This window comes from Phoca vitulina, unplaced genomic scaffold (assembly GCF_004348235.1).
Source record: "Phoca vitulina isolate PV1807 unplaced genomic scaffold, GSC_HSeal_1.0 scaffold80, whole genome shotgun sequence".
Classification (NCBI taxonomy): domain Eukaryota; kingdom Metazoa; phylum Chordata; class Mammalia; order Carnivora; family Phocidae; genus Phoca; species Phoca vitulina.
In genome coordinates, this window is record NW_022589783.1 from 5104718 (window position 1) to 5128037 (window position 23320).

The following is a 23320-nucleotide window of genomic DNA, read 5'->3' on the forward strand; positions in this document are numbered from 1 at the left end:
AATGAGAGATAAGAGAGAGCATGAGAGGGGGCAGGGTCAGAGGGAGAAGCAGACTCCCTGCTGAGCAGGGAGCCGGATGCGGGACTCGATCCTGGGACTCCAGGATCATGACCTGAGCCAAAGGCAGTCGCTTAACCACCTGAGCCACCCAGGCGCCCAGAACAATGTTATTTTAAATAGAACCAAAACTGTCTGAAGCATGTTTGATGCTTTATTTCATCATTCATTTCATGATTTGACAAGACTTATCATTATTTGTAGTTTTTCTAACTGAACAATTAATAGTTCTCAAAGTTATTTGTCAAAACACTTACCTAAACTTCCTTATGAATTTAGGAGACTTTGATAGTTATAAAAATAGGAAAGTCAGATTGAAGAGCTGATCTGAGAGATGTGAGATCAAAATTGGTGTGGAATTTAGTGTTCAACTGCTGGATATGTCCAGAATGCAGTTAAAGTGTGGTCTCAAACTCAAGAGAGGAGCCAGGCCTGCAGGTGTCAGCTGATGACCAGGAAGTCCAGAGGAGACTGTTGAAACCTGGATAATCATTAAGTTCTTCAAGAAGAAAGAGCAAATAAGGACATCCTAAGGGCTATTCCCACATGTAGAGGTTGAAAAGAAACCAGATGAAGAGACAGATATTAGGTCATTTAATTTTCGTTAGCAACCATGTGAGATACATGGTAGCGTTTTGGTTTTGCAGGTGAGATGTGGAGAATTTGGGAGATGACTTTATATAAATTGTATAGACAATAGCTGGTAGAACTGGTACTTGAGAGCCTTGATGATTCTGAAGCCAGTAGGAATCCATTACATCTCCTGCTTATAGAAGGTGGGAGAGCCTTTCACTGAGGAGGAGGTTGTCCTTGGTGCCAGATGAATTTCTGGGAAGTTGAAAGGCTTGCAAGGAACCCCTGGATTGTGAGTTCTGTTGCTGTCGGTCGTGGTGGGGAGAACAGCATTGCAGTGGGAGGATGCCCATTAGGAAGGTAATGGAGTGCGGCCCCTCCAAAGTCCCATTTCCTAAATTTTACTGGGAGAAGGAAAGAAAGAGAGGAGGAGTTTGAAGGACTATAAGTGCTTGGTATTTGTTTCTTTGGTTTGGGGTGGTGGTGCGGAAAGGTCTAAGTAAGTTTCGGGTTAGGAAAGAAGGACCGACTGGAGCGTGGGATTGCACAGGAGCGCTGGTGGAGGGACAGCGCCTGTTCATGTCTGGTGATGCAGTCTCCAAGAGTGGGTAGATCGTTTTTATTTAAAGAGACACATGATATTATGGGTGATAGTGTTTGTTAACTTGCCTCCTACGATAGTATGTGTGAAGTGTTTGGGGTTGGAGTCTTGAGGGTAAATGAAAAAGGCAATGGAGTCAAGATGTGTTCTTTTCAATTATTTACCTTTAGAATGGCTATTAATTAGGCTGTAATGATTGTTTTAAATGAATGATAATTTTATTTATAAATTGTGAAGAACCTTTTTTTAAGTGAGTCGCTTTGAAATACATTTGTTCTGTAGATGAACTGCTATAATCCTACAAATAAGGTTCTTAACAGTTATTACTAAGATGAAACTCCACTGAGTCAGTTGTAAGGTGCACACAAAAAAGTGTGCTATGTTTCACATTATTTCAATGATCATGTTGCAATAGAGAGTAAATATAAACCATGCCATTACATACATAAACTTTTCCTGTATTAGTGAAGTGCTGCCATTGCTCTTTGAATCTTCTTCCCATGTCATGTATGGTTTACAGATAAATTCACCAAAGATTGATTTAAATGCGAAAATGACTTTTTTAATCCTCTTGTTCACTATTAAGCTGAAATCAAAGAACAGTCTGCAGAAGAAGATGCTGAAGCAGAAGTGGACAACAGCAAACGGCCGATCCCAGTCCTTCAGCGTTCTGTGTCTGAGGAATCTGCGAGCTCCCTGGTCTCTGTTGGTGTAGAAGCCAAAATCAGGTTAGAGAATGAATGCAGCTGGACTGGGGATTAGTGACAGGTGGGGAGCTGCTATAGAGAGAATTCAGAGAGTATAAGCTTGGTATGTAAATATGGATGGGATTTTATTATTTAATAGTTTAGATTTATGGCTGATGCCTCTGTGTGTTGTTGGGGTAAAGTATGTCTGTGGGCTTAGGTGATTGTAGAACAGACCAGTATAGACTAGCATGTTACTCTCCACAGACCAGAACAGAGAATCACCAGCACGCTAGTCCTAGCCAAAGAAGTAACTCCAAGCTTTTAGTGTAAGGATTGATTTTTGATATTTACCTGTAAACTTTTATACTCTTGTTCCTTACTCTTTCTTCATTCTTTAAAAAAAGAAATAGAGGACATTATAACCTATCTGTGTATACTTCAGCTTTGAAGTCTTGGAGTTTTTTAGACCTTATTTGAAAGACATGAATAAAACTATAAAATCATTTATCAGTTGAATACTCCCATCTTCTTGAAATGTTTTTTTTCTTTTGCTTTTGACACCCCTGCCTCCTCATTTTTTGCTGGCTTTTGCAGAGACTCTCTGCTTTTATAATGTTGGGTCCTCAGTGGAGTCTTCAGCATGCATACTTTTATCTCTACTCGCTCTCTGGGAATGCTCATTCAGTGTGATGGCTAAGTTCTGTCTGTGTGCTGATGAACCCCATATTTATATTTCCAGGACTGACCTTTCTCCGAACTGCAGACTTTCCTATCCGTCTGTTTGACATCTCCATTTGGAGGTGTATACTAGATACCCCACCCATACATGGTTTGTTCCCCACTTTGCGGAAGGTTTGAAAATTCTCAAAAGAGTAGGCTGAAAAATAAAACAATCCCCAGCAGACTTTACCCATTAATCCTGCTTTCTTTTTCTTCTTTCTTCTTCTTTTTTTTTTTAAAGGTTTTATTTATTTATTTGAGAGAGAGACAGAACATGAGCATGAGCAGTGGAGAGGGGCAGAGGGAGAGAGAGAAGCAGACTCCCCGCTGAGCAGGGAGCCTGATGTGAGACTCGATCCCAGGACCCTGGGAACATGATCTGAGCTGAAGGCAGATGCTTAACCAGCTGAGCCACCCGGGGGTCCCCACTGCTTTATTTTTCTTAGTAGCACTTGTTATTTCTCAACAGTTCATTTGATTATTTAATTATCAATATCATGTGAGTTCTGTGAAGGCAGTACTTTTTTCTGTTTTCTATTAGATTGATAATTATTTTCTATTGATTATACATTATATTTTGTTTTTTAAGATAGTTTCCCTTAAAAGTCAAACCTCATGTCTCTTTACCCTATTGAATTTAATTTTGAAAGAATTCAAACTTACCATTCCAATTGGTTTCTTAGTCTTAACAGTGTAAGTGCTTTATCATATTTTCATATCTCTTTGCATCTCTCATCTAGCATCTCATGCTGTAGTTATTTTATTTTTATTTTTTTTTAGATTTTTAAATTTATTTGAGAGAGAGAGAGCAACAGAGATACTGAGAGAGAATACGAGCAGGGAGGAGAGGGAGAAGCAGGCTCCCCACTGAGCAGGGATCCTGATGCAGGACTTGATCCTAGGACTCTGGGATCATGACCTGAGCTGAAGACAAACGCTTAACCCACTGGGCCACCCAGGCGCCCTCATGCTGTAGTTATTTTAGATTATATTCTTCCTTATTTCTGTTTCCCTTGTCTTGACCCCCTAACTTCCCCCCCAATTTTAAAAATTGAGGTTTAATTTATATACAGTGAAATTCACCCATTTCGTGAGTTGACAGTTGTATACAATGACATAACCACTACCACCACGAGATGAAGAACAGCCCATCATACTGAAAAAGCCCCTGAAGCCTGTTTGTTGCCAACCCTGACTCCAGCTTCCACCGTTGGCAGCTGCTTGTCTTCTGTAGGTCCCTGTCGTTTTGCCTTTGCAATAACATAGAAATGGAATTGTAGAGTATGTGTTCTTTTGATTTTGGCCTTTTTTACTTAGCTAAAGCCTTTTTTACTCTTTTTCTGGCCTTTTTACTCATCTGTGTTATTGTATGTATCAGTAGTTGCCTCCTTTTTATTGCCGAACAGGATTCTGTTTTATGGAGGCTCCTACCACAGTTTATCCATTTCCTAGTTTAGGAATATTTGGGTAGTTTCCAGTTTTGGGCAATTATGAATACCATTGGTATAAATATCCACTCACAGGTTTTGGTGTGAACATAGGGTTTTTATTTCACTTAGATAAATACCTAGGCTAGGAGAAAGGTAATTTGAAAAGAAAATGCCAACGTGTCTTCCGTGTGTGGCCCTGCTGTTTTGCGTTCTCACTAATGATGTATGAGAGTTGCAATGAGAACACGGATTACAAGAACCATTTTTTTTTCCTTTCGACCTTATTTTTCTAAAAGTAGACCACATTTAAGTGTGTGTATGTATATGTGTGTCTTTCCGTCTATTTCAGTGGACAACACAGTTTATCATGAAATTGAAAAATGTAAATAGGTAATTAGTTGAGGGACACAATTTGAATTTAACTTAAGATAAAAAAAATTCCCTAAAAATATTATAGTTTATTACCTGTAATGTAAGACATTATGAAAGTTCATGGAGTAGATAGTACGAGGTTATGGTGCAAACTTCAGTGCCTGAGAAGTAAGGTTTGGGTGCAGCAGCTGTAAATATGTCATGAAGAGAAAATATATCCAAGAGGAGCAGTCCTTTTATTCTCTTTATTATAATTTTTAAATGTTTTTTCATTTTTATGGTGACAAAAGTTTAAGTAATACTTTAAAACAATTTATTTTTTTAAAGATTTTATTTACTTGAGAGAGTAGAGGGAGGGGCAGAGGGAGAGCGAGAATCTGTCTCTGTCAAATAAATAAAATCTTAAAAAAAAAATACAGTGTAATGTTAGTTTCAGGTGTACAATAATAGTGATTCAGCACTTCCACACATCACCCAGTGCTCATCACAACAAGTGCACTCCTTTTTTTTTAAAAAAAGATTTTATTTATTTATTGACAGAGAGAGACACAGCGAGAGAGGGAACACATGCAGGGGGAGTGGGAGAGGGAGAAGCAGGCTTCCCGCCAAGCAGGGAGCCCGATGTGGGGCACGATCCCAGGACCCTGGGATCATGACCTGAGCCGAAGGCAGCCGCCTAACGACTGAGCCACCCAGGCACCCCACAACAAGTGCACTCCTTAATCCCTCCCCATCACCTGTTTCTCCCGTCCTCCCACCCACCTCCCCTCTCCCAACCAGCAGTGTGTTCTCTGTAGTTAAGAATCTGTTTTCTGTTTTGCTGCTCCCCCCGCCATTGTTCTTCTGTTTTGTTTCTTAAATTCCACATATCAGCAAAGGGAAAAGAAAAAGTAAAAGAGAGTGACGCAGACCAAGAAACAGACTCTTAACTCTAGAGAACAAACTGAGGGTTACGCAGGGGAGGTGTGTTTCTGGGGAATGGATGAAATAGGTGATGGGGATTATAAGGAGGGCACTTGTCCTGATGAGCACCCGGTGTTGTATGGAAGTGAAGAATCACTAGGTTCTGCACCTGAAACTAATTAACTGCACTGTTAACTAACTGGAATTTAAATAAAAACTTGAATAAAATAAAATACTCCATCATAAATAAAAATAAAATAAGGGGTGGATGGATAAAATGAGAAAAACAAAATACTGCTAACAGGTAAAGCTGATTGATGGGTTCATGAGCATTTATGAACTATTATTCTACTTTTGTATCTTTGTTCAAAAGTTTCCGTAATAAAAGGTCAAAGATGTACGTGATCTTTAAAAAACAAAAAAGCCCCCAAAACAACAACAAAATTCCACACGAGTGAAATCGTATTGTATTTGTCTTTCTCTGACTTATTTCGCTTAGCATAGTAGTCTCTAGCTCCATCCATGTTGTTGCAGATGGGAAGATTTCATTCTTTTTTATGGCTAATATTCCATTGTATGTATACCACATCTTATCCATTCATCAGTCAGCGGACACTTGGGCTGTGTCCATATTGTGGCTATTGTAAATAATGCCGCAGTAAACGTAGGGAGTGCATGTGTACCTTTGAGTTTGTGTTTTTGTATTCAGGTAAATACCCAGGAGTGTGATTGCTGGATCATAGAATAGTTCTATTTTTTACTTTTTGAGGACCCTCCATACTGTTTTCCACAGTGGCTGCACCAGTTTACATTCCTACCAACAGTGCAAGAGGGTTCTCCTTTCAAGGAGCAGTCTTTGAATTCTATTCTTTCTAAGGTCCCTTATTAAGCATCTATTCCATAAGCATATATTGTTTTTGTCTTTTAACTTTTTAATTTTATTGTAGTTAGTAGATGTTATTGTTTAGAATAAATTTACGTTTTCAGAAAAATTGAGCAGATGGTACAGAGTTCCCATTCCCAGCCTGCCCTCCTTCCCTGAGTTTCCCCTTTATTAGCATTGTGCCTTAGTGTGGTACTTTTGTTACAATTGATAAACTAGTATTGATACATTACTAATAACTAAACACCACAGTTTACATTAGGGTTCATTCTTTATCTTATATAGTTCTATCAGTCTTGACAAACGCCTGATGTCATGCATTTGCCATTACAGTGTATCATGGGAAATAGTTTCACTGCCCTAAAATCGCCTGTGCCCTACCTATTTATCCCTTTTCCACTCCTATTGAACTCTTTCACACACACCCCTCATCACTGACTACTTACCCCAGTAAGCCCTTAAATCTACATTTTTATGTCTCTGTGTTCACGTGTGTTTTGTATCTGTGTCATGCATAAAGAATGGTCCATCAGGTGCTTCAATAAAACTTTGTCATCACAGGTTTTCCAGCTGGTATGTTGTCCAGTGGCCATTAAACTCTTCCCTCTTTCCCAGCCTCAGCTTTACCTTCTTTATTCTTCTTTATTACTTACATTTTTCTTGAATTAGATTAAAATAAAATTGTTTTTCTCAGTACAAGCTGGAATTTTTTGATTTGGTAGGTCTACTTTAAAAAGTCATGCTATGAATTGCTAATGTATAATTGATTATTAAACTTAATTGTTCTTATAGCCTATACATACTCAAGCTTAGCTTGCGCTAACGTCGTAATATTTAATTTTAAAGCACAAGTACCTATGGTCTGTCACTTTACAAATAGTTGAATAAAACTACTTTCTCCTTCTCTGTCTTTCTTACTTTTCATTTCAACCAGTGAACAGCTCTGCGCTTTTTGTTACTGTGGTGAAAAAAGTTCCTTAGGACAAGGAGACTTAAAACAATTTAGAGTAACGCCTGGGTTTATGTTGCCGTGGAAAAGCCAGCCTTCTAGCAAGAAGGACATTGATGACAACAGCAATGGAACCTGTGAGAAAATACAAAACTCAGCACCACGAAAACAAAGAGGACAGAGAAAGTAAGCAATTTTGAATAAATGGTTGGAATGCAGTAAGGCTATCTATAATGTATTTTCATCTCAGTGAATAGATAAATGGGGTTGTTACTGAATCATTTCTCATGTTTTTCAGCATTCGTAGGATGCTTTATGCCTCACCATTACCACCATAAAACACTCCATTTCTCAAAATTTCTTGTGTAAAAAAGTGTGTTATCTTAATTGTATATTAAAATCAGTGTGATCACAAAAGTTAACCTTTAGAAGAAATCTTTAAAGAACATAACATAAACCTAGAAGGAGTTTATGGAAAGAAGGTAAAACAGATCAGTGAAGTCTTTCTTTCGCTCCTTTGAATAAGTTTTTGATTGTTTGTAAGAATATAACCTAACAGAATGAGAAAACCAAGATGGTTTTCTCTACCCATGTTCTTTTTTTTTTTCCTCTACCCATGTTCTTAATTTGTCATTTAAGTTATTTTTATGGTTCAGAGAATATTGAGCTGTCCTATAATCTGTTATAATACAGGGTTAACTTTCTAAGTAATTATATGCTCAGAATGCCCTTTCTAAAGTTAAAGAAGAAGCTCTTTTCTTTTTTAATGAAATAATTTACTAAAGTATTTGTATAACTCTACATGTGTGTCTGTATTCATCAACATTATAGTTACCTAAAACTTCTCTCTGATATGTTTAATTTTGGAGTTAAAAAAATTTTTTTTTGTATGTTGCTAAGTTTTATTTAAAGGCTATTTTAATATGTGGATTTGGCTTTGGTAGTTAAGGGAGTAGAAGTTTCTGTAGTCGATGAGAAAGTGTAAAATTAATTTAGCTTGGAAGGCCAACCAGCTCTGCCCCTTGAGGGTGATGATGTAATCATCCAAGTGCTTATCTGGCTTCTATCCAAATTTAGGTACTAAGGCATTGTTGTGTTGTCCTTATGTGATTGGCTCCTTCTTTTGGACTGCTGCCAATGCCATGAAGACCTGAAGTAGGAAATGAAACAATAACAAGAAAGAATCTTTTAAAAAATTTAAGGTGGAACAGCTTAAGGAAGTTTGGAAGTCCTATGTTTAGTGTCTTGATGTTTGAAAGGCCAGAGCTAGATCATACAGAACAGCTTTTCCTTTTGGAATCAATTGAGTGCTCACATCCTAATAAAATACATCAAAAGTCTAGCAAACTTGTAATGTCCATCAGTAATTAGCAAATCTAATGGACTGAACCAGCTTATATCTCATATCCTCATGTTCTGCCTTTGAATAATGGCAATTACATAAACATTTATTCTGGGAAATACAGTTGGGCTTCGTTTACTTATTTTATAAGCTGAGTTAATTTTTGGTGAAAACTTTTGTGGGCTAAGATAAGTATGTAAAAAGGATCCTTGGTTTAGTCTTTATATTCACTTAGTGTTTACCAATGTATTAAGTAATGATAACAAGACAGTTAATGGACTTTAGGAATAAAACACATTTATAAAATTTGGAATTCATTTAGGGGTAGACAATTTAATTTGGTAATGATTTTAAATAGTTACAAAATATATTACTGATGAATAGAAACCACATAAGCTTGTTTTTGTTTTTAATATGAAAAGGAGGTTTTAAAAAGAATTTTTCTCTCTTGATGGCATTAAATTGTAAGAATATGTAATTGGGGGTTCTTTTTCTCTTTTGTTTTAGACTTAAATTTTGGGGGTATGTGTTTCAGCTGTCTTCTCCTGATGGTCTTTCCTAAGTTGGGCTGCTGTCATCCTTAGGGTTGACATCAGCATCTTACTGATATGGTATATCCATAAAAACTGGTTGCAGAACCTAAAGGTGAAATATGATTAAGCTAGTGGTTAGGAATTGGTTAGTAATAGACTGATTAGTCATTTCATTAGTTTTCATACCCATCTCCCCCATCAAATACTGGTACAAAGGAAATACCTTAGAACAATACATTAATCTTTATAGATGAACTGTTCGTCTTTTCCCCCCCTCCCAATAAAAGAACAATGATTAGTAATGAAGAATCTATTTGTAGGAATGGAGATCATATTTATAGGAAAGAGTTTGTTCTCATTATATTGGGGGCATTTATAAAAATGAGAATTTAAAGTTAGAATAGCATGCTAAAAAAGTGAGTCTATGCATTTCTAATGCTGAACATAAAAAATACTGGTTATTTTTATATGGTTTGATATTTAAATGTACTTATTGAAATATGTTAATACTTTTTTTCTTTCAATGATTCCAGGTATAAAAAAGTTTAGTACCCTGGTCATTGTGCTGATTTTCTCTTAATAGGAATCATGATAAATATCCAGCATACAGAAGTGCAGTGAGTTATGATCTATATTCAATAGTGATTTAATCCAGAATTATGATCAGGTTAAATACTATGATATCAGGAGAAGATTAAAGTTTTAGTGCCAGTCATCTGATTTCCCATATTTAATGTTTAAACACAATAGTAGTCATTGTTTACTTAATGATCTAATTAGTAGCTGAAGTTTGAAGGCTTTGAAAGTCTGAAATCGCCCATGTGTTGTATGCTTTATTATTCAGTGTTCATTTCTATACTGCTGTTTTTACTGTTACATTGTCTTCTTTATTCCCCACGCCACTAGTAGCTATTTTGGTTTTGCATTTTACTTCTGACTTGTGAGGTGAAGTCTTACTAGAGAGTACTTGCAACACCATGCCACAGACCAGCTGTCGAGATTGTTGAGAGGCCTGTAAGAGAGCTCCAGCTGACACGCCTGCTCCCACCACCTCCCTCGTCACACTTTGTAGTGGGTTTTCATTTCCCCTGGGAAATAACCTTTCTTTACATCACATTAACTGCCAGCTCCGTTGGGCTAGTCCTCACAATAAAGCAAATTAAAATTTCTGATCCAGTTATGTTTCATAAGCGTTTAAGTAAGGCTGAAGGGAATATTTATTTTATGTGATAAAATATAGTTCCTGATTAGAATATTAGAGTGTCATTAAAAAAATTATAGAATGGCAAAATAAATTTGTAACTGTAATTTTTAACACTTCCTTATGGATTTGGTACTTTCTTTTTAGTTGTTGCTTACATGATAAAATATAGCAACCCAGTTTTATATTACACTATGAATAATAACAGTTGTATTCTACAAGTTGTTTTATGACAGTTTATGCCTAATAAATTAAAATTGATTTGGCAATACATTATATTAAGTTGTTATAAACAAAATAATTATCTACTTGTTACCACTTTCACATCTGTTTTGTTTTATTTTATTTTTCCAGAGAACGGTCTCCTCTGCAGAATACAGTATCTTGTGTAAGTGTAAGCACGCAGACCACTTCAGATGATCAGGCTGGTAAATTATGGGATGAACTCAGTCTGGTTGGCCTTCCAGATGCTATTGATATCCAAGCCTTATTTGATCCTACAGGTAGGAGGAGCTGGTCTTCAGTGGATAACTATCTCTTGATTCTGTAGACATTTTTTATTTATTTATTTTTATTTTATTATGTTATGTTAATCACCATACATTACATCATTAGTTTTTGATGATTCTGTAGACATTTTAATTTTAGTGAGTTATCAACTTAATAGTAATTACCTTTTATCTAGAAATAATTATCACATTGTAAAAAATGTCATTGTTTAAGTATGCTTGCTTAGGTAAAATAAATTGTCTAATTATGTATATGTAATTTATTTAGCATCTGCACAGGGCCAACGCTGAGCTGGATGCTTTTATAAATCTTTGTGTTTATTCTTATGTAGACAGTAGGGCCATGGAGGTCTGATAATTGAGGAAAGAAAATTTTTAAAAGGAACTGTGAGAAGTTGGGGAACTTGGATGTCTGGGTCTATTTAATGCAGGGTGAAAGACAGTAGATCTTAGCTGTGTGGCTATCTTATAACCCATAATCATGATATGGTGCTTTTGGGATTTTGAGTTAATTTCAGTTGAACTACATATTGATTGATAGTGGTTCAAGTGTTGTGTGGTAGAGAATTGAAAGACTGAACTGTTTTTTGTGATTGATGTGGGCTCTTGGTGTGGGATAAAGCAGACTGGAGGTGTATATGTAGCTTATTTGCCATTCATCCTCTTTGTCATAAAGTATTATATAATGTCCTTTATTTTTTATGTAAAGATATCAAATAAAATATAGTAATATTTAAATAAAATGACTAAGAACTCATTTTTTGTTGAAATAATCACTCCTTCAGTGATTGTCAAACTTGTGTGCATCAGAATCACCTAGAGGGCTTGTTAAAACATAGATTTCTGGGCGCCACTACAAAACTTTTTGATTCAGTGGGTCTTGGTTGTGATATGATATTTTGCATTTCTTTTTTTTTTTTTAATTTTTTAAATATTTATTTGAGAGAGAGAGAGCACGAGTGTGCGCGAGAGCACGGAGGGAGGGCCAGAGGGAGAGGGAGAGGGGGAGAGAGAATCCTCAAGCAGACTCCCTGCTGAGCACAGAGCCTGATGTGGGGCTCGATCCTGGGACCCTGAGATCATGACCTGAGCCAAAATCAAGAGTCAGATGCTTAACTGACTGAGCCACCCAGGCACTCTGATATTTTGCATTTCTAACAAGTTCCCAGATGATACATTTGGGAAGGGCTGACTGCTTTAGTGTGATCACAAATACAGGGTGCCATTGTGTGTCTACATGTCAGAGTTAGTTTGGGGGCTTTACATCTTATTAGCATTAATATGCTTCATGTTTATTCATTTGCTTCTTTTCACTTCAACCATTTTAGGCACTTGTTGGGCCCATCACCGTTGTGTGGAGTGGTCACTGGGAGTGTGCCAGATGGAGGAACCATCATTAGTGAACGTGGACAAAGCTGTTGTCTCAGGGAGCACAGAAGTAAGTAGAAGTAACAAATATTTAATTAAGCCACAGTTTTGTAACATTTACTCTAGTCAACATAAAGGTTCACTTGCAAGAATTGTTTATTAAATGATTACTATAATGTAAAAACCCTTAAAATAGGAATTTTTAATTTTATATCCAAGCGTAGTTTGTGCATACCAGTAGAATATACATATTAAGCTGTGCAATAAATGTAAATCTTAAAAACAAATATTTTACATTTAAATCAGAAGTTAAAAATTTTAGAAATGAGAATTTCTAACTATATTTATATATCTGTGTGGTTACTCTTTAAGACAAAACGATTCGATTAAGATTTAACGTTAAGAGACAGCATTTGACAGGTCTTTAGTCCACAATGTGCGTTAGCTCTGTTAGATATTTTAAAAATTGATCCAGATATTTCTTTACAGTCAAGTTGGCAGTTCAGTTCATCTTTTTGGCACCATCCCAAAGTAATACCATGTACACAGTCTACTGTCTTTTAAAGTTTTCACTGAGATTTTCATGTGATTTTGAAATGAGCACAAAAATAAATGCAACATTTACCTTCCATCTATAAAGGAAACAAACCCTATGAAGTGAAATTGCTAGCTGCCTACAAATTCCCTTTGATTTTTGACAGTTATATTTGGGAGAAGTGAAACAACCTTTCCAAAGGAATGTTAAAAATGGAATTTGATCGTAGAAATTATGTGGGCTTTAGCAGATGGAGTATAGGTAAAACTTTTCAAAGTGTAGTCAAGATAGGGACTTAGATTCAAATAATTATTCAATTAGTATAATATTAGCTTTACTCAGATTATTAAAATGACCTAAATTTCATGGATGAGTAACTCCCACCTCAAGCTTAGTCAAATTAGAGTGCTTGTTTTGGAAATGTGACATTACATTGAAACGCTTATGTCATCAAATTGTGAACAGTATAATGCATAATAATAAATTCTGCAATCTGGACATACTTAGATGGCCAGATCAAGACTGTGATAGATCAGTGAGCACTCTTTTTGTCACAGAATACTTCAGAAGTAGTGTTAGATTATTTTGTGGAAGTGAAAAATATTTTAGGAAAGGCAATGAACAAAGGCTAAAATGAACTTTGTGGTGTTTGATTGGAATCAGGGAATCAATGTAAACTCCTGGTTTTTAATATTTATACAAATACAGAAATATAGATGTGTGTATACATGTGAGTTAGTATGTATACATATATTTCCTAGCTCTGTTCACTAAGACGGTAGTTAAAAGCTTGCCTCCCCCTGTCCTTTTTGGATAGAAGATACCATCTTTGTGTTTTAGATACTTACTGATAAATATTTAAATGGGATTTAGAGATGAAGTCTGTGCCCTCCTGCTGGCAGAGGAATCAAGGGCCGTGGGAGACCTGCACTCCATGTCTTTATGGAGGCATTGGTACGGAGTGGGCAGGAGTAGTGGAAGAGGAGCCCGCGTAGACGGAGCGGTGGGGCCCCAGGGGGACTGTTGGCACGTCGTCAAACCGTCACATCTTCACTCAGTTAAGTCAGTCCACACTTAGGGTAGCGTCAGTCTTCTGTTGCCATTTCTAGTTTTTTGTTTGTTTTGTCTTTTGGTTTTCTCCATTATCAAATAGGCACAGGACTTAGCTAGAACTTTTCTCATTTGCTTGTCCCTAGAAGAGTTTGTCTCACTGACAGAAATTCAAACCCATAACAACACATTTGTTAATAAATCTGTGGGGAAATAGGCACTCTTTTTTATTCCTTGCTGATAGGATGCAAATTGGTATAAATCTTCTGGAGAACAATTTGGTGATATCTAAAAACTACTAATTTTGACCTTTCTAGGATTCTGCCCTGAAAATATGCCTCCAATAATGCAAAATACTTGTGCTATTAAAAGTTAGTAATTGCAGCATTGTTTAACTTGCAAAATACTGGAACCGCATAATAGAATGATTGAATAAACTATGGTATGGTTCATACGGTGGAATATTGTGTGTGTAAAAATACAGTGAGGAATATCTCTATGAGATGATGTGAAGTTCGTTCCAACATGTATTTTTAAGTGAAAAAAGAATACAAAAGACCATTTATGATGTGCATCCTTTTATGTAAGAAAGGATGAAATGTAAGAAAATATATGTGCATATGGTCATTTTGGAAAAGAAATACAGGAAGGATAAACAGGAAATTGAAGAGATTGGTTACCTATGGCAGGTGAGTAGGAAAGAGGTGGAGAGGAAATGGGAAAGGGTCTGATGTAGTATGGGTGAGGTGTGACAGACACTCTGAGATATCTCTCTTTGTATAGCTCCTCTGACTCTTAGAACCATAGGAGTGTTTCACATACCCCCTAAATAAGCAATTACAACTATCTAGGATATGGGGGAATCCAGAAAGGAATATCAAAATTCACAGTAAAGGGAATAGGGAAGAAAAGAACTAACCTGAGTAACTGGCAAACAGTATCTTGACTGGTTAGCCGGAAAGCTAAGGACAAAAAGCACAGCATGTATGTGCTGTAATCCAGTGAGTAAATGTGTTTCTCACAAGGGTATGGGTTTGCAATTCTGAAACTACTTTATGTGTATACTGTAAGTGAACAAATTAGTTAAATATATGGTTGATAATGAGAACTAGGTTTTTAGTGTTGGAGAAAGGAGCTACAAATAAGGAAAAGCTAAAATGAATTTTGTGTTGAAATGGAATCAGAAGTATCAGTATAAACTCACGGTTCTTAATATTTATGTAGACAGATACAGAAATATAGATGTGTAGATGTGTGTATACACATGAGGCAGTATGCTTTCATATAATTCCTAGTTCTGTCCTCTGTGAAGGCCTAGACATAGTGACCCTCAGTAGCTGTGAACACACCTGGTGCCCAGATCTTGGTTCCTAACCACTATTCGCCAATAAAAGGAACTGGGTTCCTTGAGAAGTAGTTCATGGTACGGGGAAAATACAACCTGAGGTGCCAGAAAGTAAGGAAGTGCTCAAAAAGGTGAAGACTTGTTGAAGACACACAGGAGCCAACCTGAAGGAGCTCCTAAGAGCTAGACCAATTTGAGCCACAACAAAAAATACAGTATTGGGTTTTCATTCACAGAATAAAGTAAGTACACATGAGTCCATACTGATATGAATGAATGAATGAATGAATGAATGAATGAATGAATAGTGTAAGTCAGTCATACCACTCTTCTACCTACCACACTTCAGTACTGGACTTCACGTTTCATTCAGAGAAAGAGAGGGAAAAAAAAAAACCAGTGCTCACTACCTGACAGGGCTCTTCGTGATCTTCACCAACCCCATAAGTACTTCTAAGATGTCACTCAGTCACTATGACTCTGCCCCTCATTTGCTTCCCTCAACCATACCAGCTCCCTTCCTCTTCCTCAGATGCGCCGGACATCTCTTCCCTCAGGGCCTTGGCACTTCTGGTTCCCTCTCTGTTGAGTATTCTTCTTGGATATGTGATGGCTTGCTTCCTCATGTCCTTTAGGAGTTTATTCAAGAGTTGCCTTGTCAGCTAGGGCTTTGCTCAGCTCCCTATTGAGAGTTTCAAGGGCCTCAGCCTCAAATAATATCCCTGTTCTGTGGTTTTCTCCTTTGTACTTGTTGCCATCTAACATAGTATTTAATTACTTAATGATCTTGTTAATCTTTCCTTACTAGAGTGATATTGCCAAGGATCTTTTTCTGTTTTGGTTATTTCTCAATAGATTATTTGTAGCCTAAATGAATAGCACTAGAGGTCATTCATGGAATCACTCATAGTTACAGGAAAGATCCAAAGTGCCAGAGTGTTAATGGAGGTCACTAATGTAGTTAATTTTATAAAAATGTATGAATACATAATTGTCAAAGAAACCTCTAAAATAGAGTAAAGCTTTACAATTCTACCTAAGTGATGTGGGGTGGAGAGCAATGACAATGAAAATCTTTGCTATCTCAAAATGTTCTCTATGGGTCAAACTATGTAGAAGTGCTGTTGAACTTGGAATATGTTTTTATTTTACCAAAAGACAGATGTTCTAAATTTGTTGACCTTTATTTTGATGACATGTGGCTGAATGTATTATGATACCTACCTCAAAGAAAATAAACATTTCATCTGCCTCTTCAAGATAAAGGTGACATTTCAGCAATGAGAATGTAATGACTTCAAAGAAACATGTGCTGGGGGTTGAGCATTTTGAAAATGGATGTTTGGAACAATTTCTGTTTGATATTTTATCGCTAGGATAGCAATAAAATTGTTTTACAAACAATGAAAGTTTGTAAAAAACAACTTCTCACATTTGTCAAAAAATTTTGGACACAGAATTTTCTGTTCTGTTTAAAATATTCTGAAGTGGGCGCCTGGGGTGGCTCAGTTGGTTGGGCGACTGTCTTCGGCTCAGGTCATGATCCTGGAGTCCCAGGATTGAGTCCCACATCAGGCTCCCTGCTCAGCGGGGTGTCTGCTTCTCCCTTTGACCCTCCCCCCTCTCATGTGCTTTTTCTCATTGTCTCTCTCTCAAATAAATAAATAAAAAATCTTTAAAAAAAAATATTCTGAAGAGTTTCAGTATGTTTCAAACCCATTTGTTAAAAATAAAAAAATTAATACTTGATTATGGAAGGTGAAAATTTAACTACATTTTGATAATTTTGGTTGGGATTGAAAAACAGTTTTAGAAATGACGCACGATTTCTGTTTAGATCTTATTTTTGTTAGAATCATTTGTTTTTAACTCATGACGGATAGTGAAATAAACTCGTTAGAATCAGGCCTTTCAACCTAGGAAGACAGAGGAGAACAAGATACAAAGGTCAGATGGAGGGGTTGTAGTGCTCTGTAAACTTTTTGATTGTCAGTATCTTTTAATAAGAAGTATTTGAGCCTGCATCATTATTATACATTCTTACTGGAATATGTATCTCTCCTTTATGACACTTTACCAACATTTGTAAGTTTACACTGTTGGTGTGAGTCTTTTATTAATTTCAGTTGCCCCCCCCAGGGCTGTATGCACCATGAGCACATGGATAATATCTGTTTTGGTTTATCATTTTATCTCCAGTGCTTAGCAAAGTACCTGGAACACAAGCGAGTTATTGATCGGATAAATGTATGCATGAATGAAATCTACGAAGGAAGGGCAGTTAGCTGAACAGAGCGGGAAGTGTTTACCCGCACCTAATGGCTGCCACTGAAGCCCCAGCCGCATGCAGGCCAGCTTCCCATGGCAAAGACCTAGCCAGTCTTGCTGAGGTTGAGAGATTCTGGTTTAATTAATATTATTATTCCTATTTAAAAATTAACATTTAATATAATTCTCTCAGTTTTTGGTTTTATTTATTTATTTTCTTTCTGAATTATTCAAGAAGGTGGGGAGGACACATAGGGTACTGAGCTGAGGCCTGAGTCCCTTATGATTTCCTCAGTTTTTTTTTTTTTTTTTTAAGATTTTATTTATTTATTTGACAGAGAGAGGCACAGCGAGAGAGGGAACGCAAGCGGGGGAGTGGGAGAGGGAGAAGCAGGCTTCCCGCGGAGCAGGGAGCCCGATGCGGGGCTCGATCCCAGGACCCTGGGACCATGACCTGAGCTGGAGGCAGGCGCTTAACGACTGAGCCATCCAGGTGCCCCTGATTTCCTCAGTTTTTAAATGGCATTCTATATCAGATTGTTTAGTTTTTCTGTAATTTCCTTCAGATTGTTTTCAGTTTTTCCAGGGGGACCTTTATCTTTTGCTAGATTGAAGAATATGCTATACTGTGAACCTATGTTTCAGGAAAGGTAATGGTGTTTTTCTTTTAAATTCCTCTTTGGAGGCCTGGGGTGCTACCAACATCTTGGAGATCTGGATAATTTGGATATTATTAATGGAATAGTTGGTTCTGAATGCTACAGATGTTTGATCATTTATTTACCGGAAGCCCGCATTTCCTGCACTCTGCTCATTGCCCTCCAAAAGATATTACCAGTAAACTTCCAACACATACTTCTGTTCTTTTGACTAGTTCTGAATCAGATGTTCAGTGTATTACTCTATAAATAAAACATTAAAAATTAATAATATTATCTCCCTACTTAGAATTGATAATTTCTTATGTTTTCTCCCTCACCTCCTGCCACAACTCCATATTGAAATTCCATTGTATTATACTGATTTTCGGCCAGGTGTTTTGTATAAAACCAACTTAGTTCTGTGAGAAGAGTCGTAAGTTTTTTATATTTTTGGTTCTTTTTGTAGATTGCAAAAAGAACAAAAATAGCTTCTCTATCATGAGGTGGGTGGCAGTACACATTGAGAATGTAGATAAGCAATGTAATGTAATTTTGGTAAAAAAAAAAATTTTTTTTTTAAACAGTATATGGTGGAAGTCTCTCCACACCCATCCTCTAAGCAACTGGGAGTAGGTTTATATAAGATTATTTAAATATTGGACTGCATCTTTATGTAAGGTGATTTGCAGGCACCTATTTTATCAATAATGATGTCCAATACTGTTATTTTTTATATAATCCTAGTAATGTAAGTGCAAAGAAAGCATCAAGTTATATATTCTTCATTTTGCCCTATAGTTTTTTAAGAGGAAGGGCAAACATTCACAGATCTGAATTCTGTGTTTGCTGGGGGTCCATGAGAATGCCTTCACATTGGAGAATCACTAGGAAAACTAGTGTCATGCACCATAAAGTTGTAATTGTGGCTAAGATTTACTGCCGTGATATAGTAAGGATATATAATGGAAGGATCTCAGTGGAAGAAAAATATTGACAGGGTCTGGAGGAATTCACATACAGCCTTCCTTAGGTGTTCACCCTCCTATGAGGGGTTACACAGAGCACCCTCTTGTCTTTGCAGTGAAAATGTAGCAATATGTGTGTGATGCTCCTGCCCTGAGAAGCTCAAGGTCTTTGCTGGTGGCTAGTCACATAGGCACCCTTTGCCTAGCACACACCAGAAGGGAAGTCACATTGTTTGCACAGATAGTATAGGCACAGTAAACTGCTCTTTACACTGAGGGGGTCATGGCAACCCTCCCAAAACTCAGGTTCGCAGGGACCAGCTGTGCAGACAGGCCTTTCTAAGGAGAGTAGTCTCAAGACAGCTGTGTTAACCCTTTTTAGCACAGAACTAAAATTGTATATCAACGGTAACATTTCTGTTCTCTGGACTGTAGTAGGTACACATCATTGAATATTCCCCATCATAGGGAGGCTGTGTTAAGTGCTCTAGGGGTTATATAGAACTTTGTAACTTTGATCAGAGAAAGATCCTGATAAAGATACTTTTGACTCTAACAGAGAAATCCTGTGTTTAATTCTGAAATCTACTTTGTCTTATATTAATGTATCCACTGTAGCTTTCTTCTGACTAGTTTAAGCATGGTATATCTTAGTCCATCCTTTTATTTTAACTCTTTGTGTCTTTATATTTAATGTATGTTTTTTGTAGGCAGTGGTTTCGCTTTTTAAAAGCTAACCTGACAATCTCTGCTTTTGTAATGGGAGTGTTTAGGACATGTATATTTAATGTGATTAAATTTTCCTTTTTTTTTTTTTATCCTATTTGTCTGTTCTTTGTTTCCTTTTCTTGCATTCTTTTAGATTGAATATTTTTTATGATTCCATTTTATCTCCTTTTTGGATTATTACCTATAACTGCTTTGTTATTTTATTGGTTGCTTTAGGGTTTATAGTATACATCTTTTATTATCACAGTCTACCTTCCAGTGATATTATAATTTCATATATAATAAAAATGTGCTTTTGTTTCCTTCCATTTTTCCTCTCCTGGAATTTGTGCTATTGCTCTCATGCATTTGACTTTTACATGTGTTATAAATGCCATAAAGTATTGTTATTTTTTTTAAGATTTGTTTATTTGAGAGAGAGAGCAAGCACACGGTGGGTGGAGAGGCAGAGGGAGAGGAAGAGAAAGTCTCAAGCAGACTCTGTACTGAGCCTGGAGCCCGACACAGGGCTTGATCTCATGACCCTGAGATCACAACTTGAGCTGAAACCAAGAGTCGGATGCCCAACTGACTGCACCACCCAGGCACCCCAAGATAATGTTATTTTGATTAAGCTGTCAGATATCTCCTAAAGAGACTTAAAAAAAAATAGTTACCCCTGTTGTTACCAGTTCTGATGTTCTTCATTGCTTTGTGTAGATGCAGATTTTCACCTTCTGTCATTTTCTTTGTGTCTGAAGATGTCCTTTAACATTTCTTGCAGTACAGGTCTGCAGGTGATGGATTCCTTTAGTAGTTATACTTCCAAAGTGCTTTTATCTTACCTTCATATTTGAAACATATTTTTGGCAGGTACAGAATTCTAGTTGACTCCCCCCCCCCCCCCCCACACACACACTACTTTAAAGATGTCGTGCCACAGTCTTCTTGCTTGCACTCTTTCTCATGAACTGTCTGGTATCATCCTTATCTTTGTTCCTCTGTACATGTCTTTTTTTTTTTTTTTTTTTAAAATTTTTTTTTTTTGAGAGAGACACAGCGAGAGAGGGAACACAGGCAGGGGGGGTGGGAGAGGGAGAGGCAGGCTTCCCGCTGAACAGGGAGCCCGATGTGGGACTCGATCCCAGGACCCTGAGATCATGACCTGAGCCGAAGGCAGACGCTTAATGACTGAGCCACCCAGGCGCCCCTGTACATGTCTTTTTATCTGTGTACTCTTATTACTGTGTTACCAGTTTTGGACAGTTTGATTATGTTATGCCTTGGTGTGATTTTTTTCATGTTTCTTGTGGTTGGGGTTTGTTGAATTTCTTGAATCTGTGAGTTTATAGTTCTCATTATGGTTAGAAAGTTTTTGCCAATTATTTCTTCAAATATTTCTTCTGTTCCCCCATCTTTCCTCTCTTTTGGGGACTCCAGTTACCTTAAAATTAGGCCATTTGAAGTTTTCCCATTGCTTACTAACGCCCTTTTTTTTTTTTCATTTTTTAATATATTTTTTTCCTTTTTATGTTTCATTTTAGTTTCTGGTTTTTTTCCTTCAATTCAGTAATCTTTTCTTCTGTAATTTCTAATCTGTTAATCATAACCAGTGTAATTTCATATCAGATGTTATTTTTATCTTAAGTTTGATTTGATTCTTTTTATATCTTCTATATCTCTATTTAGCTTTTTGAACATATTGAATACACTTATAGAACTATTTTAATGTCTTATCTCGTAACTGGTAATTTTTATTTGGATACCAGGCTTTGTGAATTCTACCTTGTTGGGTGCTGGGTTTTTCACAGTAGGAAATCAGGACTTAGGGTCATGGCTAAGTTCAGTGGCATTGTGATGCCAAGTTTCCAGGTTCTTACTATCTCTACATTGTGCATCCACAGTGTATTGGATTCTTCTGTGGTCCAGTTCCTCTCATAGTCCAAAGAGAGTGGGCAGGAACTTTAAGTATCATACCTTCATGATAACATTCAGAGATGGGGGGGACATCTTTTCTTCATTATAATTATTATTTTAATTAAGGAAAAACCCTTTTCAAATGGTTTCCTCTACCCTAGCAGATTTCTTCTAACATTTCCTTAGTTAGAATTACCTCCCATGTTTACATCTTAAACCAATAATCAGTAAGTGTTGGGGCAACCACCATTTGATTAAACTGTGATTGTCCTTTGGGACCATGGATGGTGCCTGCTTCCTCTGAAGCACACTGTTAATTAACTACAAAACATTCATTCCACCTTCTTCCTTCCTAAGGATCTCAATTTTGTTCAGATATCCACTCTTAACCCTCCTAGCCTTTTGTAGTTAAATTGGAGAGGTTTACTTGAAGACAAAAATGTTTAGGATTACTGTTGTAATTTAAGGTCAATGAATGTCAGTTTCTGAATTTAGGTATTACGTGTAAAATGTAAAGACCGAATGTTGTTGGGATAGAATGAGTTATATTTGATGCAAGAGGAGTTGCAAATGTCTCTAGTTTCAAGCCTGAGCATGTAGGAGAATCAGTTTTGTTTTGACTAGGCTGAGCCTTAAACTCCATGAAACATCTTTGGGACTAAGTGTCAGGGTTGGAATCATAGATGGTTTTCCTAACTAGTAGTGACAGCAAAGCAAACTGCTAAACAAGAGGAGAAAAGAAGGTGGAAGATTGGACCCTCTGGTCAATGTTCAGAGGAAGAAGTCCCGTGAAAAGATGGATGTGACATAGAATAAAAGTTATAGGAAGTTTACCAGGAATTAGTCTGGATTAATATATTTAAGGACATGTGGCCAATGATTTCGAGTGTGTTTTTGTATTATAATGTTTTCTAAAAACATTTTCTAAATAAAACATTATTATTATATTTAATAGGTAAGAATCAGGAATGTCTTGTGACATCTTTACCAAGTCATGCTACCTATTTCTACCCAGTTTCTTCATTTTGCTTAGTAAGAAATTACATTATCTCTTCAGTCTAAAATGCAAGCTATATCATCAAAGATCTATTATGGATGATTTTGTTGGAATACTAAGTACAAAGTATGGATACAGCAAAAAATTTCTAAGATTTGACCTTGGAATGCTGTTAGGTATACCTATACCTAAAAATTGATGTATTTGTTTCCTTATACCTTGGCAACTTGATTCTTAAATTTTTTTTTTAGGAATTAAGTTGGGTAGAGCTGAGAGGAAACTGGAAATTTCTGTTTTAGAAAATTAAGAGTTTGATATGCCTGTTGGTGAAAGACAAATTTGGATGGCCCATTCAGTGAAGATGTCCTTGGCCTTAGTTTTTTTCTCAGTAAAAGTCATAATTTATTTGTAATCTTTTTTTTTAAGTTTTAATTAAGCTTGATTTAAAGAAATTAATTTACCTTCCTGATAAGGTGAGTGGTAGGTATTCTTTGATACAATAAAGAGCCCCTTTGATGTGGGGGTGGAAAATGACCTGAACTTATATAAACACAAAATATCTTTTGAAGGCTATATAGGAAACTGGTAAAATTCTTTGGCTCTGTGGAATTTCTCCTGTGTGGCTCTGTACAGGGCCACTTTCCATTTTATTATACCCCTTTAGAGAGTTTTGAATTTTGAACTTTGATTATTTATTTCAAAAATTAAAATGCTTACGTAGTTTTTTTTTTTTTTTTTTTTTTTTTTAAAGATTTTATTTATTT

General features: G+C 36.6%; 1 protein-coding gene across 11 annotated transcripts in view; it reads left to right on the forward strand.

Annotated features, from left to right (window-relative positions):
- Positions 1-23320, forward strand: part of KMT2C (lysine methyltransferase 2C) — a 195195-nt gene that overhangs the window by 22910 nt on the left and 148965 nt on the right. For 10 of the 11 annotated variants that reach the window (XM_032394303.1, XM_032394302.1, XM_032394300.1 and 7 more), the window contains exons 2-5: positions 1818-1959; positions 7163-7363; positions 10608-10756; positions 12091-12200. In XM_032394303.1, the coding sequence (XP_032250194.1) occupies positions 1818-1959; positions 7163-7363; positions 10608-10756; positions 12091-12200 (602 nt within the window). Of the gene's footprint in view, positions 1-1817; positions 1960-7162; positions 7364-9585; positions 9670-10607; positions 10757-12090; positions 12201-23320 lie in introns of those variants that run through there. The other variant, XM_032394311.1, reaches the window with a different exon arrangement.